The 19,016-nt window shown below is 50.3% G+C and overlaps 2 protein-coding genes across 3 annotated transcripts in view; one reads left to right on the forward strand and one right to left on the reverse strand.

The window, feature by feature from the left end:
• The window catches only part of arg1 (arginase 1), a 5,151-nt gene extending 4,479 nt beyond the window's left edge, over positions 1-672 (reverse strand). The window contains exons 1-2 of the mRNA XM_079182152.1: positions 307-672; positions 130-202 (exon numbers count right to left, since the gene is read on the reverse strand). Of these exons, the coding sequence (XP_079038278.1) occupies positions 130-202; positions 307-420 (187 nt within the window). The 5' untranslated portion in view covers positions 421-672. The remainder of the gene's footprint in view (positions 1-129; positions 203-306) is intronic.
• A 735-nt stretch (positions 673-1,407) lies between these two features.
• On the forward strand, positions 1,408-19,008 carry heatr1 (HEAT repeat containing 1). 2 transcript variants are annotated; one of them, XM_079182268.1, is made up of 44 exons: positions 1,408-1,454; positions 2,100-2,253; positions 2,349-2,565; positions 2,820-2,961; positions 4,146-4,247; positions 4,334-4,474; positions 4,555-4,766; positions 4,842-5,063; positions 5,889-5,990; positions 6,346-6,463; positions 6,545-6,652; positions 6,904-7,002; positions 8,346-8,434; positions 8,611-8,810; positions 8,913-9,034; positions 9,471-9,665; positions 9,959-10,133; positions 10,362-10,510; positions 10,814-11,006; positions 11,103-11,275; positions 11,361-11,525; positions 11,604-11,846; positions 12,686-12,817; positions 12,916-13,016; positions 13,095-13,241; positions 13,318-13,433; positions 13,529-13,650; positions 13,756-13,884; positions 13,971-14,195; positions 14,287-14,416; positions 14,513-14,694; positions 14,773-14,816; positions 14,890-15,013; positions 15,104-15,244; positions 15,400-15,704; positions 15,790-15,939; positions 16,023-16,194; positions 16,365-16,499; positions 16,678-16,782; positions 17,173-17,335; positions 18,021-18,163; positions 18,271-18,429; positions 18,651-18,759; positions 18,885-19,008. In XM_079182268.1, exons 2-44 carry the CDS (start codon positions 2,112-2,114, stop codon positions 18,971-18,973), a joined length of 6,432 nt encoding a protein of 2,143 aa, XP_079038394.1. In that variant the 5' UTR covers positions 1,408-1,454; positions 2,100-2,111; the 3' UTR covers positions 18,974-19,008. The 2 variants fall into 2 exon arrangements, with proteins under 2 accessions (XP_079038394.1, XP_079038395.1); XM_079182269.1 differs by having other exon boundaries at positions 6,907-7,002.
• The last annotated feature ends 8 nt before the right edge of the window (positions 19,009-19,016 follow it).

The raw sequence follows: 19,016 nt of genomic DNA on the forward strand, positions 1-19,016 counted from the left end.
ATTTGTACTATATTATACTATGTACTTGTACTTTAGTAGGATTTACAGTGATGTATTAGTACTTTTACTTCAGTAGAGGACCTGAATACTTCTGTGAATAGCACGCACGCGCACGCACGCGGACGTCACCTTGCTCGTGCAGTCTGTTGAGGAGTCCCGCGGCTCTGATCAGGTCCGGTCCTCTCTCCACTCCTCCGCGAGGCTGCAGCACAACAACAACAACAATAACAACAACAACAACAACAGCAACAATAACTACAGCTCTCTCACACGAACGCGCCGCCCCGTGTCCTCGTGCACACTCACCTGTCCCCTGGAGAAAGGTGCTCCGATGATCCCGGCTGACCGCCCGTGATGATGACGAAGATGAAGATGATTGTGGACATGATGAAGACTCCGTAGCGTCCTCGCGCTCATCATGCTGACCGACAACTGACGACCGACCGACCGGAGCGTCCTTAAAACAACCTCCCCACGTGATCAACAACAGACTGAACTGGAAGAACAACATCAACGCTGTTTACAAGCAGGGGAGGAGTCGACTCTTCTTCTTGAGGAAACTTCCATCCTTCAACGTGTGCAGCGAAATGTTGGAGATGTTCTACCAGTCTGGTGTGGTCAGTGTGGTCAGACCTCTCCAGAGTCTGCTGGAGCAGCATTGGAGCCAGAGACACCAACAGACTGAACAGACTGGTTCAGAGGCTCCATCACTGGCTGCAAACAAGACATTCTGGAACAGGTGGTGGAGAGGAGGACTCTGAAGAAACTACTCTCCATACTGGATCACCAGGACCCCCCTCTGCGCCACCTGCTGCAGGGACAGACTGATCCAGATCCAGGAGAACATTCTGCTATAAGACTCTATAATGATCCTCCTCCACACCACTACACCGCTCACTGCTGCTGCACCAATGTTTTAATAGCTAGTTAGTTAGTTTAACACGATTCTATTTCATTGTCTATACTGTGCATTTGTGTTATTTGATCTCCTGTATTCTGATATTTAATATGTCCTACTCTGTTATTTTACTGTATATATTGTGCATTTTTCAATACTTAATATTGTTACTTTGTATGTTTTGCTGCTGTAACACATTTCCCCTGGAGATAAATAAAGTATCTATCCAATGATACATTTCATAAAATAAACAATTATTAAATGATTTAATAAACTTCTGTTGTTTTGTTCTGTAAAGTATCTGAATCCTCTGAGATGTACTGCAGTACAAGTATCAGAGTACAAGTACATCAATCGCCACAGTTCTTAGCTACAGAACAAACAAACTATTTAAATAATACAAATACTAATGTGTGATTGGCCAGTACTCGTCTCCTAAGTCCCGCCCCGCTGAGCTGTGATTGGCTAGTAACTCTGCGTGCGTGACCCGGATGTAGAATCCCCCGGAACGAGGTCATTTCACGTTTCACGTGTTTGTTGAAGTTACAGTAAACAGGTTGGAGTGTTTTTCTTCTCTATTTATTAGTAACTTACAGATTTACCATTAACGTGATGCTGTTCCGGTGGTCGCGAGACATTTAGTTTCGTTTCACCGGCGAGGTTTCTTTCAGGAGTGAGAAATCGAGAGGTTAGCTTAAGAAGCTAAGAAGCTAACACGCGTGTTTCTAGAGTAAAACATCAGCTCTGATCTAGTGTAACGAGTTCATCTAAAGTCACTGAGTTACTGCTGAATGAGCCGTTTATCTTCCTCTGGTCTGAACGTCATTAATCTGATTCATTGGTTTGTTTCATGAGCGACACATTCATACAAACGTTGATGTAAATGCTCCAGAGTTCGATGTTACAAAGTAAACCTAAAACCAGAACAGAAGTTAGTGAAGCTTCACAGAGCTGCAGAAACAATGGAAGAAGTGAGAATATTAATATATATATATATATCATAAAGTGTTCTCTCTCCACTGGAACGGGTTCAGACTTCATCTAAAGCTAAAGATCCTCTTGGTCGCTTTGTTTTAAAGCTCGTTTAAATGTGACTCATGAGCTGCTGCTCTGTTGGTGAGACCAGCGTGTCAGACTGAAGGTCTGTCTCCTTCAGGGGCAGCTGAGGTCCACGTGTTTATCTGGGTGTGTGTGTCCTCAGGTTGAGACCACCATGACGTCGTTGGCCCACCAGCTGAAGAGGCTCGCGCTGCCTCAGAGCGACTCCAACCTGCTGACGCACAGAGAGGTCGCCTCGCTCCTCTTCGACCCCAAAGATGCTGCTTCCATGGACAGAAGCACCTTCTACGCCCTCGGTGAGTCCTGGCCTGGGTCTCAAATGATCACCAGAGACCAGCAGGTCACTCCTTCCCCACGTTAACCTCTGCCCCCCCCCCCCCCCCCCCCCCAGGCTGCACTGGGCTGGAGGAGCTGCTGGGAATCGAACCGGCCTTCCTGGAGTTCCAGGACACCCTGTTCAGCCGATCCTCGCTGACCCTGGAGCGCAGCGTCCAGTCCAAAGAGGTCAACGAGAAGCTGGACGCCGGCATCTCGCTCTTCCTCACCCGCCTCTCCCCGTACTTCCTCCTCAAACCGGCGCACAAGTGCCTGGAGTGGCTGGTCCACCGGTACGCTTCCTACAGTCTGACTCTGTGTCAACGACGTGTCTTCAGGGTTTCAGAGACACGAGTCCTCTAATCGCTTCTCTTTCATTATTCACTCGGCATGTCGTGTGTTCACGTCTATCAGGAAACAAGTGAATTAATGAAGAAAAGAATCCACATTTCTGTATTATCTCGTGTGTAAACACTCTTTAGAGTGCGTTCAGTCAATGTTAGTTGTTAGTTAATGTTAATGTTCGTTGTGTGTCGTTGTGTTGCAGCTTCCACATCCAGCTGTATAACAGCGACAGCTTGTTGTCCTGCGCGCTGCCGTATCACGACACCAACGTGTTCGTCAGAGTCCTGCAGCTGCTGAAGATCAAAGACGCCACCAACCGCTGGAACTGGCTGCAGGGCCTGCAGGTCTGACCCCCGACCCCCCCGCCCACTGTAGTCACTCTGTGAATGTTGTTATGAATGTTGTTATGAATGTTGTTATGAATGTTGTTATAAATGTTGTTATGAATGTTGTTATGAATGTTGTTATAAATGTTGTTATGAATGATGTTATGAATGTTGTTATGAATGTTGTTATGAATGTTGTTATGAATGTTGTTATAAATGTTATGAATGTTGTTATGAATGTTATGAATGTTGTTATAAATGTTATGAATGTTATAAATGTTGTTATGAATGTTGTTATGAATGTTGTTATAAATGTTATGAATGTTGTTATGAATGTCGTTATGAATGTTATAAATGTTGTTATGAATGTTGTTATGAATGTTGTTATAAATGTTGTTATGAATGTTGTTATGAATGTTATGAATGTTGTTATGAATGTTATGAATGTTGTTATAAATGTTATGAATGTTATAAATGTTGTTATGAATGTTGTTATGAATGTTGTTATAAATGTTATGAATGTTGTTATGAATGTCGTTATGAATGTTATAAATGTTGTTATGAATGTTATGAATGTTATAAATGTTATGAATGTTGTTATGAATGTTATGAATGTTGTTATGAATGTTATGAATGTTGTTATAAATGTTGTTATGGATGTTATGAATGTTGTTATGAATGTCGTTATGAATGTTATAAATGTTGTTATGAATGTTATGAATGTTGTTATAAATGTTATGAATGTTGTTATGAATGTTATGAATGTTGTTATGAATGTTATGAATGTTGTTATAAATGTTATAAATGTTGTTATGAATGTTATGAATGTTGTTATGAATGTCGTTATGAATGTTATAAATGTTGTTATGAATGTTATGAATGTTGTTATAAATGTTATGAATGTTGTTATGAATGTTATGAATGTTGTTATAAATGTTATAAATGTTGTTATGAATGTTATGAATGTTGTTATAAATGTTATGAATGTTGTTATGAATGTTATGAATGTTGTTATAAATGTTATGAATGTTGTTATGAATGTTGTTATAAATGTTATGAATGTTGTTATAAATGTTATGAATGTTGTTATGAATGTTGTTATGAATGTTGTTATAAATGTTATGAATGTTGTTATGAATGTTGTTATGAATGTTGTTATAAATGTTATGAATGTTGTTATGAACGCTGTGCTGCGTCCTCAGAAAGCCGGCGTGCCGCTGTCCAGAGGAACTCTGATCACTCATTGCTACACAGACCTGAGCTTCATGGACTTCATCTGCTGTCTGGTCACCGACGCCATCCAGGTAACGTCACGCTAACAACACGCTAACCACACGCTAACAACATGCTGCGTCATGCTGACGTCACGCCTCTTCTTGTTCTCCTTCAGGCGTACTCGGGTCACTCTGGAAGTTGCTCCCAGCTCAGAGTGATCTTCTCCTTCTACGCCTCCTCCATCGTCTCGGCTCTGGACGCGGTGGACAAAGTGTCCGACGCCATCATTTCCAAGCTGCTGCCGTTCGTTCAGAAGGTAACGTCACGGCGTTCTTCTTCTTTCTTCAACGTTTCACATATAAAGTTGTGGTATCAGCGTCCTCCTCGTCCCTTCAGGGTCTGAAGTCGCCTCTGACGGACTACAAAGCCGCCACCCTCATGATCGTGTGCCAGCTGGCGGTGAAGGTGGTGATGGAGGCGAGTCTGGTCGACACGCTCGCCGCCCACGTCAGCAGGTCTCTGCTCAGGGAGCCCGTGTTGGCCAAGGAGGGTCTGGGCTGCCTCGTGGTGCTGCTGCAGAACCAGAAGGAGGGTTCCGCCGGGCCCAGGTAGGACCGGGGATTGGCGTCACACCTGGTGTGGCCCGGTCTCAGCTAGTCAACGACTTCTGCTTTGTCCCTCAGAGCCTTCGAGCGTCTGAGCTCCATGCCGGCGCTGGCCTCCACGCTGCAGGTCATGGCGGCTTCTCACGACGTCGGTCCTCTGCTGCGCAGCCTGCTGCCTCACCTGGTCCACGCCGGGTTCACCTGCAGCTCAGCCGAGACGCAGACGGACCAGCTCGCCGTGTTGGAGTCCGTCCTGCGGTCCGTCCTTCTGACCGGCGGCCTGGACCGAACCGTGGCACGGTAAACACGCCTTCGTCTTCGTCTTCGCTCAACATAAGATAGAAGTCTGTTTATCCAGAGCGGAGGAGTCGGTACAAAGTCATGAAGAGTGAATAACACAAAAGAACCATAAAGATGTTTAAGAAGGTGTTAAAACACGATTAAACATGAAACCTCTGAACACAGAAACACCTCGAATCACAGAAACTTTGACTGAACTTCAGGAAGTGAGCAGAGAGGAGAGAGAGAGGGGATAGGAGGGGAGGGAGGAGGAGAGAGGAGAGAGGATAGGAGGGGAGGGAGGAGGAGAGAGGAGAGAGGATAGGAGGGGAGGGAGGAGGAGAGAGGATAGGAGGGGAGGGGGGAGGGAGGAGGAGAGAGGATAGGAGGGGAGGGAGGAGGAGAGAGGAGAGAGGATAGGAGGGGAGGGAGGAGGAGAGAGGATAGGAGGGGAGGGAGGAGGAGAGAGGAGAGAGGATAGGAGGGGAGGGGGGAGGGGAGGAGAGAGGAGGAGGCAGAAACATGTCAATAGTTTCATATTTATAACACACTGACATGAACTCTTGTAGACACTTGAAACATGTTGGATTTATAAATTATATGTTTTTATAAAATATATGATCAATATATGATGTCGTCATAACGTGTTCTAGTTCTCTGCTTCGACTCATGAAGCTTCTATTTCATAGAGGAGCAGGACTTTTATTTTGAAAATCAGGACCACAGAGAGAAAACCTGAACCTACTCTCATGTTCAGAGAAACAACAACAACACGTGTTTCCTCTTCCTCTGCTCTTCTTCACGTCGCTGCTGTTCAAGTCTTCATCTCAGGTGTTTGTGCTGCAGGTTGATGCTGGACGAGTATCTGAGTCAGTCTGAGCGCTCTGCTGAGGACACGTCGGCCCTCGACCGCCGGCTGCTTCCTCTGGTCCGCCTGTTCGAGTCCAGGTGAGACCGCCTGCTCCCGTACCAGCTGGTCTTAATATTTACTGTTAAATCTTCAACCAGATGAAGAGAACGTGGTTATTATAAACTCACAGTCTGTTACTGTCAAGGAAATCACTTCTATTCACACATTTACATATAAAACACGTCCGTCTGTCATGAGGAACACTGAGTTAGCATTAGCTCTGAGTTAGCATTAGCTCTGTGTTAGCATTAGCTCTGAGTTAGCATTAGCCCTGTGTTAGCATTAGCCCTGTGTTAGCATTAGCTCTGTGTTAGCATTAGCTCTGAGTTAGCATTAGCTCTGAGTTAGCATTAGCTCTGAGTTAGCATTAGCTCTGGGTTTGTCCTCCCTCAGATACTGTGCCGCTCTGGACGGCGTCCTCGCGGCTCACGTGACCGACCTCAGCAGCAGTGAGCAGAAACGTCTCTACCACCAGTTCCTCTCTTTGTCCATGAGCAGTGGGAAGTACCAGGTACACGCAGTATTGTGTTGTTGGTCCTGCAGAAGTATCTGCTCATGATGTTGGTGTTCGTAATGAATCCTTCCTGTTTAGATCATGGGCGACTCGGACACGTCGCTGCTCCTCAGTCTGAAACACCCGCAGCCTTCAGTCCGAGTGTCGGCGCTGGATCACCTGATGGACGTCCTCACCTCCGCACAGGTACGGCAGACGCTACTAAATATCCAGTCTTCAGTAGAACTACTTCAGAATAATGTTCTCATCTACAAACACACTGCTGGAGTTCCTCAAGGCTCTAAACTGGGCCCCGTCGTTTTCTCTGATTATTAAGAAACATGCAGGTATAAATACACACTACTGCAGGTATAAATACACACTGCAGGTATAAATACACACTGCAGGTATAAATACACACTGCAGGTATAAATCACCACACATCTCATGTTTCTCAGCAGCAGAGTTTGGACGAAGTCTTCCTGAAAGACGCCGTCATGGACCGACTGAAGGACGACGTGCCGGAGGTCGTGTCTGCCGCTCTCAAAGTCCTAGAGGTCAGTGTGATGGGGGACAGGTGTGATGGGGGACAGGTGTGGCGGTGGGGGACAGGTGTGACGGTGGGGGACAGGTGTGGTGGTGGGGGACAGGTGTGACGGCGGTGGACAGGTGTGGCGGTGGTGGACAGGTGTGGCGGTGGGGGACAGGTGTGGCGGTGGGGGACAGGTGTGACGGTGGGGGACAGGTGTGACGGTGGGGGACAGGTGTGGTGGTGGGGGACAGGTGTGACGGCGGTGGACAGGTGTGGCGGCGGTGGACAGGTGTGGCGGTGGGGGACAGGTGTGGCGGTGGGGGACAGGTGTGACGGTGGGGGACAGGTGTGGCGGTGGTGGACAGGTGTGGCGGTGGGGGACAGGTGTGACGGTGGGGGACAGGTGTGGTGGTGGGGGACAGGTGTGGTGGTGGGGGACAGGTGTGACGGTGGGGGACAGGTGTGGCGGTGGGGGACAGGTGTGACGGTGGAGGACAGGTGTGACGGCGGGGGACAGGTGTGACGGCGGAGGACAGGTGTGACGGCGGAGGACAGGTGTGACGGCGGAGGACAGGTGTGACGGCGGAGGACAGGTGTGACGGCGGTGGACAGGTGTGACGGTGGAGGACAGGTGTGACGGTGGAGGACAGGTGTGGCGGTGGGGGACAGGTGTGACGGTGGAGGACAGGTGTGACGGTGGAGGACAGGTGTGGTGGTGGAGGACAGGTGTGGTGGTGGGGGACAGGTGTGACGGTGGGGGACAGGTGTGACGGTGGAGGACAGGTGTGACGGCGGAGGACAGGTGTGACGGCGGGGGACAGGTGTGACGGTGGGGGACAGGTGTGGCGGTGGGGGACAGGTGTGGCGGTGGGGGACAGGTGTGGCGGTGGGGGACAGGTGTGGCGGCGGTGGACAGGTGTGACGGCGGGGGACAGGTGTGACGGCGGGGGACAGGTGTGACGGCGGGGGACAGGTGTGGCGGTGGGGGACAGGTGTGGCGGCGGTGGACAGGTGTGACGGCGGGGGACAGGTGTGACGGCGGGGGACAGGTGTGACGGCGGGGGACAGGTGTGGCGGTGGTGGACAGGTGTGACGGCGGGGGACAGGTGTGACGGCGGGGGACAGGTGTGACGGCGGGGGACAGGTGTGACGGTGGGGGACAGGTGTGACGGTGGGGGACAGGTGTGGTGGTGGGGGACAGGTGTGGCGGCGGTGGACAGGTGTGACGGTGGGGGACAGGTGTGACGGTGGGGGACAGGTGTGGCGGTGGGGGACAGGTGTGGTGGATGAGTGAAGGCTTCAGCGGCGCCCCCTATAGGTCAAACAGCACAGTGTTGTTTTAAAGGATCAGCTGATGGTTGTGTTCAGGTGCTGTTGGACGTGTTGGACCCCGAGGACACCGTGTCCTCTTTGCTGTCTCTGCTGCACAGAGGCGATCTGTCGGTGGCTGAGCGCTGGTCAGTGAACTACACACTCATCCATAACATTAACGTAATCTAAAATGACAGAAGAACACGTTTATTATTGTAAATGATGTCACGTTATAATGACATCATCATATTGTTATTGCTGTCCCGTAAACGATGCCTTCGGGTGTCGTCAGTAACTCTGAGCTCCGCGTCGTCTCCTGCAGGCTGCCGGTTCTGACGGAGGCGGTGCGTTTACTGTCCGACCCCCGGCTGGGAAAAGGGGACACGGAGCTGCTGCAGAAGACGGGCTGGAGGCTGCTGCCCTTCCTGGTGGTCACCTCCTCCTCAGAGCTCCGCTTGGCCTCCTGCGTCGCCCGGAGCGCCGTCGTCCTCCGACACCCGCTCACCCTGAACTGGGCTCAAGGTGAAGCTCATGCAAACAGTTAAAGATTTATAATACAATCACTGTAACATAAGAGTCTCGTGAGTCTCATGTGGTCTCTTGTGGTCTCTTGTGGTCTCTCAGAACTGGACGAGCTCCTGAAGAGAAGCGGTGAACCGGACTTCGTAGGTTTGGCCAACGAGCGTCTCGTCTCCACGTTGACTGAGAACCTTGTGAAGATGGAGAACTTCTCCAGACGGAACGCGGTGAGTGTTGAGCGGTTAGCGGTTAGCGGTTAGCGGTCAGAGCTTCTCCTCTCTTGTGGTCACATGACTGTTGGTCTCAGATGAATCAATGATGACGTCATAGTTTCACACTTTAATGCTTCTGCTCTCTGGTTGACGTGAACTCTTTATTAGAGGAGACGTTGAGATGTTGATGAAATATCACAGCTTTGGGTGCTTCTTCGAACGGAAGCGTTTATCACACATGATGTGTTCAATGACCGTCGGAAAGATGAAAATCTGATGATTATGTCTGTTATTAACGCTTGTGGTTGTGATAAACGGTGTAGTTTGGGCGATTGTTTAAAGAAAGCGTTCTTTTCCCTCAGAGGGTGAAGTTGTGTTCTTGAAGCTGTGTAGTTTATCAGACAAACAGCAGGAAGTGATGACTTTACGTTTGTGTGTCTCTGCTCTTCAGATGGAGAAGCTGGCTCTGTCGGTGGAGCAGCACCGAGGCTCCGGCCTCAGGTCCAGGGCCTCGTTCCTGGTCCTGACCAAGACTCTGCTGCTGGTTCTGGGCGAGCTGAGCGAGACCCAGCACCTGCTCACCGCTCAGAGGGTCTACGCGCTGCTGGAGGCGCCGCTGCTGGAGGTCATCAGGGAGGCCACGCAGGTCAGACCGGATCCACATCATTGAGGACCAAACACTTCATCACGTCACACGCAGACGGGGACAGATTTGATCTCATAACATCTTTTTAACTTTATTCTAAATAAGAAGGGAAGACGTTGACCTTCATTTGACCCTTGAAGGACGATAATAATGATTTGATGTTTAAAGTAAAGATAAAGATAAAGATATGGATCTCGTTTAGGATTATTTATAAAATAAAGTAACATTTCATTTCTAAACGAATATTTGATGAAGAAACGTCTTTTCTTGAGACCTGGTTATTGATTTAACAGGAAGCTGGGCGCTGTGTCGCTGCCCCCCCCTCCTTCTCTGAAGCCATGACTCTGTACCTGAGCAGGTGTGGCCAGCAGCCGGTGGAGCGGCTGGACAGAGAGTTCAGCTTCGTCCTGATCTCTCTGCTCAGAGACTTCATCTCCTCCCTCAGGTGTCACAACATGTCCTTCAAAGGTAAGTCCACCTCAGTCACTGAGAGTTCACCTGTAGAGACCTTCATCATGTCGTGTGTTCACGTCTCTACAGGTGAGTTCACCTGTAGAGACCTTCACCATGTCGTGTGTTCACGTCTCTTCAGGTGAGTTCACCTGTAGAGACCTTCATCATGTCGTGTGTTCACGTCTCTTCAGGTGAGTTCACCTGTAGAGACCTTCACCATGTCGTGTGTTCACGTCTCTTCAGGTGACGTGTGGTGGAACCCGGAGAAGCTGGACACAAACACCTGTTGTTATCTGGGGCTCATCTGCCGCCTCTTCAGTGTCATCATCAGCGGTGCCGGCGAGGGGCCGGCAGCTGGCCACTTCAGAGATTTAATGAAGCTGCTTATCCAGGTATGAGGTCACTTCCTGTTTACCCATCACACCTGTGATTCACCTCACATCGATTGTTGTTTTTTTACTTTGAAATAATGAAAAATGTTGGTAAAATTAGCTTTATTCACGTTCTGGTTGTGGAATTAGAGAAGACGATCTGTACCAGCCGATTAGCTTAGCTTAGCATAAAGACTAGCCAGACTAGCCTTTTCCCCAGTTTACAGTCTTTATGCTAAGCTAAGCTAACCAGTATCGGTCTGACTCAGAGAGGCTTTCTCTAAATGTTCCTTTAAGGTGACTCTTAACTTCGCCCTCTTCCAGGTTCACCTGAGCGAGCCGCTGATGCTCTTCCGCTTCCTGTGCGTGCTGTGGGGCTACAGCAGTGACCACGGTGACCAGCTGGATGTGAAGGTGGGCGCCGTCCTGCAGACCCGGGCTCTGTACGTGGGCGGAGCTCTGCTGAGCGCCCAGCCGGCCGCCACGCTGGAGCAGCTGGTCGCTGCCGACTCGCCTGGTAAAACCAAAACTCATTAAAGGGTCCATCTGGGTTCAGCAACATGCTAACATGCTAAGCTAAGAAGTTGACAATCGCTGTCTGTCTGCCTCTCAGTGGTCCCGTCCTTGCTCTGCTGTCTCACCTCTCCGGTTCGGGAGGTCCGGAGGGCGGCCCTCGGCGCGCTGCACAGCCTATCAGGAGCCGGCGCTTCTCCCTTCCAGCCAATCACAGAGAAGCTTCTGAAGACCTCGGAGGAGATCATCGCCGACCCGTCGTACCTGAGCCAGGTGAGCCTGAGTCACGTGAGACGGGATATATATAGATATATGTATAAGTACATGGTATAACTGTTCTCTGTGTTGGCGGCTGCAGGCTCTCGGCGTGCTTCATGACGAGTGTTCGTCTGTTAAAGCGACGGCTCAGCAGGAGAAGCTGCGGTCGTCGATCCAGCAGCTGCTGCAGAGCGTTCAGACTCCCAGCTGCCCGACCTACAGCGCCTGCAGCCTGCTGCGAGCGCTGAGCCACGTCAGCGGACAGGTGAGCGCAGCAACACGCCTGTAAACACTCGCCTCTCATCGACAAGTGGTTTTCATCACGTGTGTCTTCTCCCCTCAGGCCGTGCTGTCCGAGCTGCTTCCGGTTCTGGATCATCTCCTGGAGCAGAGCGGCCCCGACGCCCCGCCGCCGCTGCGGGCCGAGACCCGGCTGACGCACCTGGTCCTGGGGAAGTACAACGAGGCGTCGGCCCCCCTGCTGGCCGAGGACCAGAACTGTTTGGATCTGTTTGTCAGAGCTCTGAAGACCTCGACCCAGCCGCACCCCGAGTCCCCCAGCTGCCAGATCATCGCCCTGGAACAGGTCAGTGTGCAGATCAGATTATATGATTATTAGATTATTAACCATAAGAAGCACTCGGACAACGGCGGATGTAATCTAAACGTGGCTGTGCCACATGGAACTACAAAACAATATGGCGGAGGTAGATAGGACGATCGATGGCGCATCAATAGAGATCGCATTGACATACGTGTGTCTGAGAGAGAAAGAGGTACAGTCCCCAACCGCACTGATGTACAGTCCTTCCTCTTCATCCTGCCTCTTCATCCTTCCTCTTCATCCTGCCTCTTCATCCTGCCTCTTCATCCTTCCTCTTCATCCTGCCTCTTCATCCTTCCTCTTCATCCTGCCTCTTCATCCTGCCTCTTCATCCTTCCTCTTCATCCTTCCTCTTCATCCTGCCTCTTCATCCTTCCTCTTCATCCTGCCTCTTCATCCTTCCTCTTCATCCTGCCTCTTCATCCTTCCTCTTCATCCTGCCTCTTCATCCTGCCTCTTCATCCTTCCTCTTCATCCTGCCTCTTCATCCTTCCTCTTCATCCTGCCTCTTCATCCTGCCTCTTCATCCTTCCTCTTCATCCTTCCTCTTCATCCTGCCTCTTCATCCTTCCTCTTCATCCTGCCTCTTCATCCTTCCTCTTCATCCTTCCTCTTCATCCTGCCTCTTCATCCTTCCTCTTCATCCTGCCTCTTCATCCTGCCTCTTCATCCTTCCTCTTCATCCTTCCTCTTCATCCTGCCTCTTCATCCTTCCTCTTCATCCTTCCTCTTCATCCTGCCTCTTCATCCTTCCTCTTCATCCTGCCTCTTCATCCTTCCTCTTCATCCTGCCTCTTCATCCTGCCTCTTCATCCTCTCAGATCACCCGGCCGTTCTTCTCGGCCCTCGGAGACGAGGCGGTGCAGCAGAAGCTTCTGTCGGTGATGCTGGACGTGCTGGTGGAGAGCCGGAGTCCTCTGGTGGCCAACACCATCAGCAGCGTGTTTAAAGCGGTGAGAGCAGCTGCTCAGCAGCCCGAGCCTCTGTCGACATCACTTCCTGTCTGTTGCTGACCTGTCAGCTGACCTGTTGTTGTTGTTCTTTGTGTCAGCTGACGCTGGACGCTCGGCTGGTGGCCAATGAGCTCGCTCCTCCTGAGAAACCCACCGTGAGCGTGACGGTGCAGCAGAGCCGCCGCAGAATGAGCCTGAGGTGAGTTTATTTACAAGTACTGTCCTAAAGTACAATAGTGAGGTACTCATTATAATGTTTCTTGTGTGTCTCCATCAGGAGGCCTCAGGAGGCCGGTGACGGGCGTCCACAGGAGGGCGCTGTGTCCTGGAACAGAGTCACTCTGATCCTGGAGCTGCTGCAGCACAAGAAGAAGCTGAAGAGCGCCCAGACGCTGGTGCCGGTTCTGTTCTCTCTGCTCTCCAGGTAACGTCTCTGATCACTCAGGTCCTCGTCGGAGTGATGTGACTCACAGACGCTCTGACATGTGTTGTGTTCTCAGGAGTCTGGAGCCGGGTCCAGATGATCACAACATGGAGTACACCAAGCAGCTGCTGCTCAGCTGCCTGCTCAACATCTGCCACAGACTGTGTCCTGAAGGGGGCGCCGTGGGTCCCGGTAGGTCACCGGAGGGAGGACGGGTCACGAACACCGTTTCCTCTGCAGGAACTAACTGAGCCTGTTCCTCATGTTCCTCATGTTCTCCTCCTCAGACGTGCTGGATGAAGAGAAGTTCAGCGTGGAGCTGGTGGTTCAGTGCATCAGAGCGTCCGACATGCCGCAGACTCACCACCACGCGCTGCTGCTGCTGGGCGCCGCCGCCGCCATCTTCCCCGTGAGTGTCTTCATCTAAAGCATTGCTGTGATCTAACAGAACGTAGTGATGATGGTCTGACCTGTCTGTGTGTGTGTGTGTGTGTGTGTGTGTGTGCTCCTCCAGGAGAAGGTCCTCCACAACATCATGCCCATCTTCACCTTCATGGGAGCCAACATCATGCGTCTGGACGACGCCTACAGCTTCAGGGTCATCGAGCAGACGGTGCAGATGGTGATCCCGGCTCTGATCCAGGTGAGACCGGAGACCCGCTGCTGGAGACGGAGAGTTCCAGGATGGAGAGATCCATTAACCTTCCTCCTCCTCCTCCTCTTCCTCAGGCCCACCAGCTGTCTGACGGCAGCTCTTCGTCTCGCGTGGTGTCCGTGGTGACTCGTGTTCTTCACGTGTTCGTCGACGCTCTTCCTCACGTTCCTGATCACCGCCGTCTCCCCATCCTCAGTCAGCTGGTGACCACGCTGGGCCCCGCCCGCTTCCTCTGGGTCCTAATGCTCCTCCAGTTCAAGCTGCACGCCACGCAGACCGCCAGCTCCACCGGCGAGAAGGCGAGTGTAGCAGCAAGGCATTGTGGGAGTTGTAGTCTGAGACTTCGATTGATCCCACAGCAGGAAGTAAAACGTGTGTTTGATGTTTCAGGACGCAGCTCTGGAGAAAGACGTGGACTTCTGGATTTCTCTCTGCTGTGAGTTCGAGGTCAGCGATCAGCTCGCCTCCCTCATCAGCATCCTCTCCTTCCTCCTGCTGCTGCCCGACGACAAGGACGACGGTGAGGAGTCACTCACGTCTCTGTTACTGCTGGATTCAGACCGAAGAAGAAGAAAACTAACACGAACGTCTCTGGATGTTCTTCTTCCTCGTGCAGCTCCGGTGAAGCGCCGGCCGGGACCTCAGAAGAAGAAGAAGGCCGAGGATGAGGAGGAGGAGAAGGTGGAGGAGCTGATCTTCAGTCTGGAGGCTCACAGCAGCAAAGAGCTGAGACACTTCAAGTTCCTCTCCGTCTCCTTCATGGCTCAGCTGCTCGGCTCGGCCGGCTTCATCGGGAAGGTGAGCGGCGTCTCCGCGGCAGCGTTCAGGATCCCGTGTTGTTCTGTGACGTCTGTAAACGTGCTGCTCTGTGTTCAGGTGGCGGACGGAGGCGACGCCGTGGACGAGTCTCTGCAGCAGAGGTGAGTTTAAAGCGACGCCTTCGAGGTGAGTGTGTGTGTGACGCAGCAGCTTAACGGCTCGCTGCTGTTTCAGGCTGCTGGAGGAGATCCTGCGCTACATCCACGCCGTCGCTCGCTGTGTGGAGGACAACGCCGACAAACCCACCGCCAAGTTCTGGAGGGTTCTGCTCAACAAGGCCTACGAAGTCCTGGATAAGGTCAATAAACCATCTCTATATATATATATAGATATATATATCTAAATACAAGGATCAGTGCAGATGTGTGCATCACTCTCCTGCTCTCAGGTGAACTCCTTGCTGCCCGCGGACACCTTCATCACGGTGATGAGGGGGCTGATGGGTAACGAGCTGGCGTCCGTCAGGAGGAAAGCGATGGAGCTGCTGAACAACAAGCTGCAGCAGCGCACTCAGTGGGAGGAGCCACAGGTGATGTAACATGTTAATAACTCATATAATGTGCTTTACATGTAGAATAATGTGATCTGATTTCAGTTCTTCATCAGATTAATAACGACGGATTACTCTCTGACTCACATGACGTCATTCTAACGTCTAACGTTATTTCATCTCTTTGTTCTCAGGTCACTGTGCTCTTACAGCTGATCGGCGACCTGCTGAGCATTGTGGGTAAAAGTAGTTGTCAGGTGACGGAGGCGGGGCAGGAGGCGGAGCACGCCATCAACCGACAGACGGCGCTCTACAGCCTCAAGCTGCTCTGTCGCAGTCTGGGCTCCGCCCACCAGGAGGCGTTCGTGCCCGTGCTGCAGCGGACGGTGGACGTCGTGATGCAGACGGAGGAGGAGAAGAACGTGACGAGCAGCGCTCTGCTCTGCGTCGCCGAGGTGGTCGGAGCGCTGAAGGCCCTCGCCATCCCTCAGCTCCCGCGGTGTGTGTCTATGATGTCACTGAGATTGATCCTGGTCATGGTGATGTATGATTATAGGTTATTGATGTTACCGTTTGGTCCCCAGGTTGATGCCGGCGGTGTTGACCACGCTGACGCACAGGAAGGAGCTGCTGACCAATGAGATCTACCTGCTGAGCGCCGTCACCGCCCTGCAGCGCGTCACCGAGACGCTGCCTCACTTCATGAGCCCGTACCTGCAGGACACCACCTCACAGGTACGCCTCGCCTGAGCGGCGCCGCCCACACAGGAAACGAGCTCACCAGGTCACGCTTCACTTCCTGGCCCCCCCCCCCCCGGGTGTGTCGGCTGACTCGTCTGCTGGAGTCTTCCTCGTCCTCTTCGTCGGCCGCCGCTCAGCTGACGACGCGTCTCTCCTCCCTCAGGAGCTCCCTCGCCACCCGGCTGCCCCCCAGGGTCCTACTGCCCACCCTCAGCAGGTGCTACAGCAGCATGGTGCTGGACAGGAAGGTAGAGAACTGCTTCCTGTCTCTCGTAGTTCTGGAGGGAAACTTCTTTCATCGTCTGCTTTCATTTAAAAAGAAAGATAGAAGTCAACTACATCTCCCAGAATGCATTTCACTAACAGTCTGAATATGTCACATAAAGCTTCATAATGTGATCGGCTGTGTTTCCTGCAGCGTCAGCTGGGGGCGCTGATGAGCATCCTGAAGGAACACATCGCTCACATGGACAAAGACCAGCTCAGCTTCCACCAATCAGAGCTCACCTCCCTGTTCCTCGTGGCGCTGGACTTCAGAGCCCAGCACGGTCAGGTGGGTCCCTGTTCACAGGTGTTCCAAGTCTCCTTCAGTACAGCGCGATGGTCATGTAGAGTCACACAGACCATGAAGCAGCGGATGCTTCAGGGCGGGGCTACTGTGATCGACAGGTCTCTAGCAGAGACGTCATTGGTTCACGTCTGGAGCTTTAACCCCTGACTTCTGTCTGCAGGGAGATCTGCAGAAGACGGCGGAGGTCGAAGGTCATGTTATCGACTGTCTGCTCACCATGGTGATGAAACTATCAGAGGTCACCTTCAGACCGCTGTTCTTCAAGGTAACCTGTCTGTCTGTCAGCTGTCTGTCTCTCAGCTGTCTGTCTCTCAGCTGTCTGTCTGTCTCTCAGCTGTCTGTCTCTCAGCTGTCTGTCTCTCAGCTGTCTGTCTCTCTGTCTGTCTGTCTCTCAGCTGTCTGTCTCTCAGCTGTCTGTCTCTCAGCTGTCTGTCTCTCTGTCTGTCTGTCTCTCAGCTGTCTGTCTGACTGTGTGTCTGTCTCTCAGCTGTCTGTCTGTCTCTCAGCTGTCTGTCTCTCAGCTGTCTGTCTCTCAGCTGTCTGTCTGTCTCTCAGCTGTCTGTCTCTCAGCTGTCTGTCTGTCTCTCAGCTGTCTGTCTCTCTGTCTGTCTGTCTCTCAGCTGTCTGTCTGACTGTGTGTCTGTCTGTCTCTCAGCTGTTTGACTGGAGTAAGTCGGACACTAAAGAGCGTCTCCTGACTTTCTACCGTCTGGTGAACTTCATCTCAGAGAGACTCAAAGGACTCTTCGTCCTGTTCGCTGGAAATCTGGTGAAACCGTTTTCTGAGCTGCTGCGACAAACCAACCGCTCCAAGACAGGTTATTATTATTATTATTATTATTGTTGTTGTTGTCATTATTATTATTGTTATTATTATTATTGTTTTATTGTTATTATTATTGTTGTTATTATTATTATTATTATTATCGCTATTATTGTTGTTATTATTGTTATTATTGTTGTTATTATTGTTATTATTATTATTATTATTATTGCTATTATTGTTGTTATTATTATTGTTATTATTGTCATTATTGTTATTGTTGTTGTTATTGTTGTTATTATTATTGCTATTATTATTATTATTATTATTATTATTATTATTATTATTGCTATTATTGTTGTTATTATTGTTGTTATTATTATTATTGTTATTGGTGTTGTTGTTGTTATTACATAGTGTGTGATTTATATGTTTACATTATTTAAATAAAGTAACTATTGTGTTTAGTATTATATTTAATTAAGTTATTTCACTTCATCTTATTTATTTTATTACACTTAATTGTTTAATGTCGTCTTTCAATTTGAATTATTATTATAATATAATATTTTACTTTGATTTATTCTATTTATTACACTGAATTACATTTAATTGTAATATATTTAATTTTATTTTAAATGATTTATTTTCTTATAACCTTGAGCTGAATCCTGATGATGATTGATGGTGTCTCATGTCTCATGTCTCATGTCTGGTCTCTGGTGTCTCGTGTCCCTCAGAGTGTCTCTTTGACTGTGAGGAGAAGTCTTCTCTGCTGCTCTTCTCCGTCCTCGACTGTCTCTTTAAGATCTTCATGTTCGACTCTCACAAGTTCATCAGCAGAGAACGAGCTGAAGTTCTGATGATCCCATTGGTGGACCAGGTGAGGGTCACACACACACACACACACACACACACACACACCTGTCTCACACACACCTGTCTCACACACACCTGTCTCACACACACCTGTGTCTCTGGTCCCTGCAGCTGGAGAACACAGCTGGAGGAGACCAGGTCTACCAGCAGATGGTGACCCAGCACCTGGTCCCCTGTGTGGGTCAGTTCTCTGTGGCGCTGACCGACGAGTCCCAGTGGAAGACTCTGAACTACCAGATCCTCCTGAAGACCAGACACCAGGACTCCAAGGTGAGGACACACACACACACACACACACACACACACACACACACACACACACACACACACACACACACACACACACACACACACACACACACACACAGTGAGAGAGATACATACATATAAATGTGTACTTTTACTGCAGTAAAATATCTGAATACTTCCTCCTCTCCTCCTCCTCCTCTCTCTCTCCTCCTCTCTCTCCTCTCCTCCTCTCCTCTCCTCAGGTGCGTTTCTCCTCTCTGTTGATGCTGATGGAGTTGGCCTCTAAACTGAAGGAGAACTACATGGTCCTCCTTCCAGAGACCATCCCCTTCCTGGCTGAGCTGATGGAGGGTGAGGACACACACACGCACTATATTATATATGTGTGTGTGTGTATATATATATGTGTGTGTGTGTGTATATATATATATATGTGTATGTGTGTAGATGTCTCATCAGTGATGTGTGTGTTTCAGATGAGTGTGAGGAGGTGGAGCAGCAGGTCCAGAAGGTGGTTCAGGAGATGGAGAACATCCTGGGAGAACCTCTGCAGAGCTACTTCTAACACACACACACACACACACACACACACACACACACAGTAAAGA

This window comes from Pholis gunnellus (assembly GCF_910591455.1).
Source record: "Pholis gunnellus genome assembly, chromosome: 21".
NCBI classification, from domain to species: Eukaryota; Metazoa; Chordata; class Actinopteri; order Perciformes; family Pholidae; genus Pholis; species Pholis gunnellus.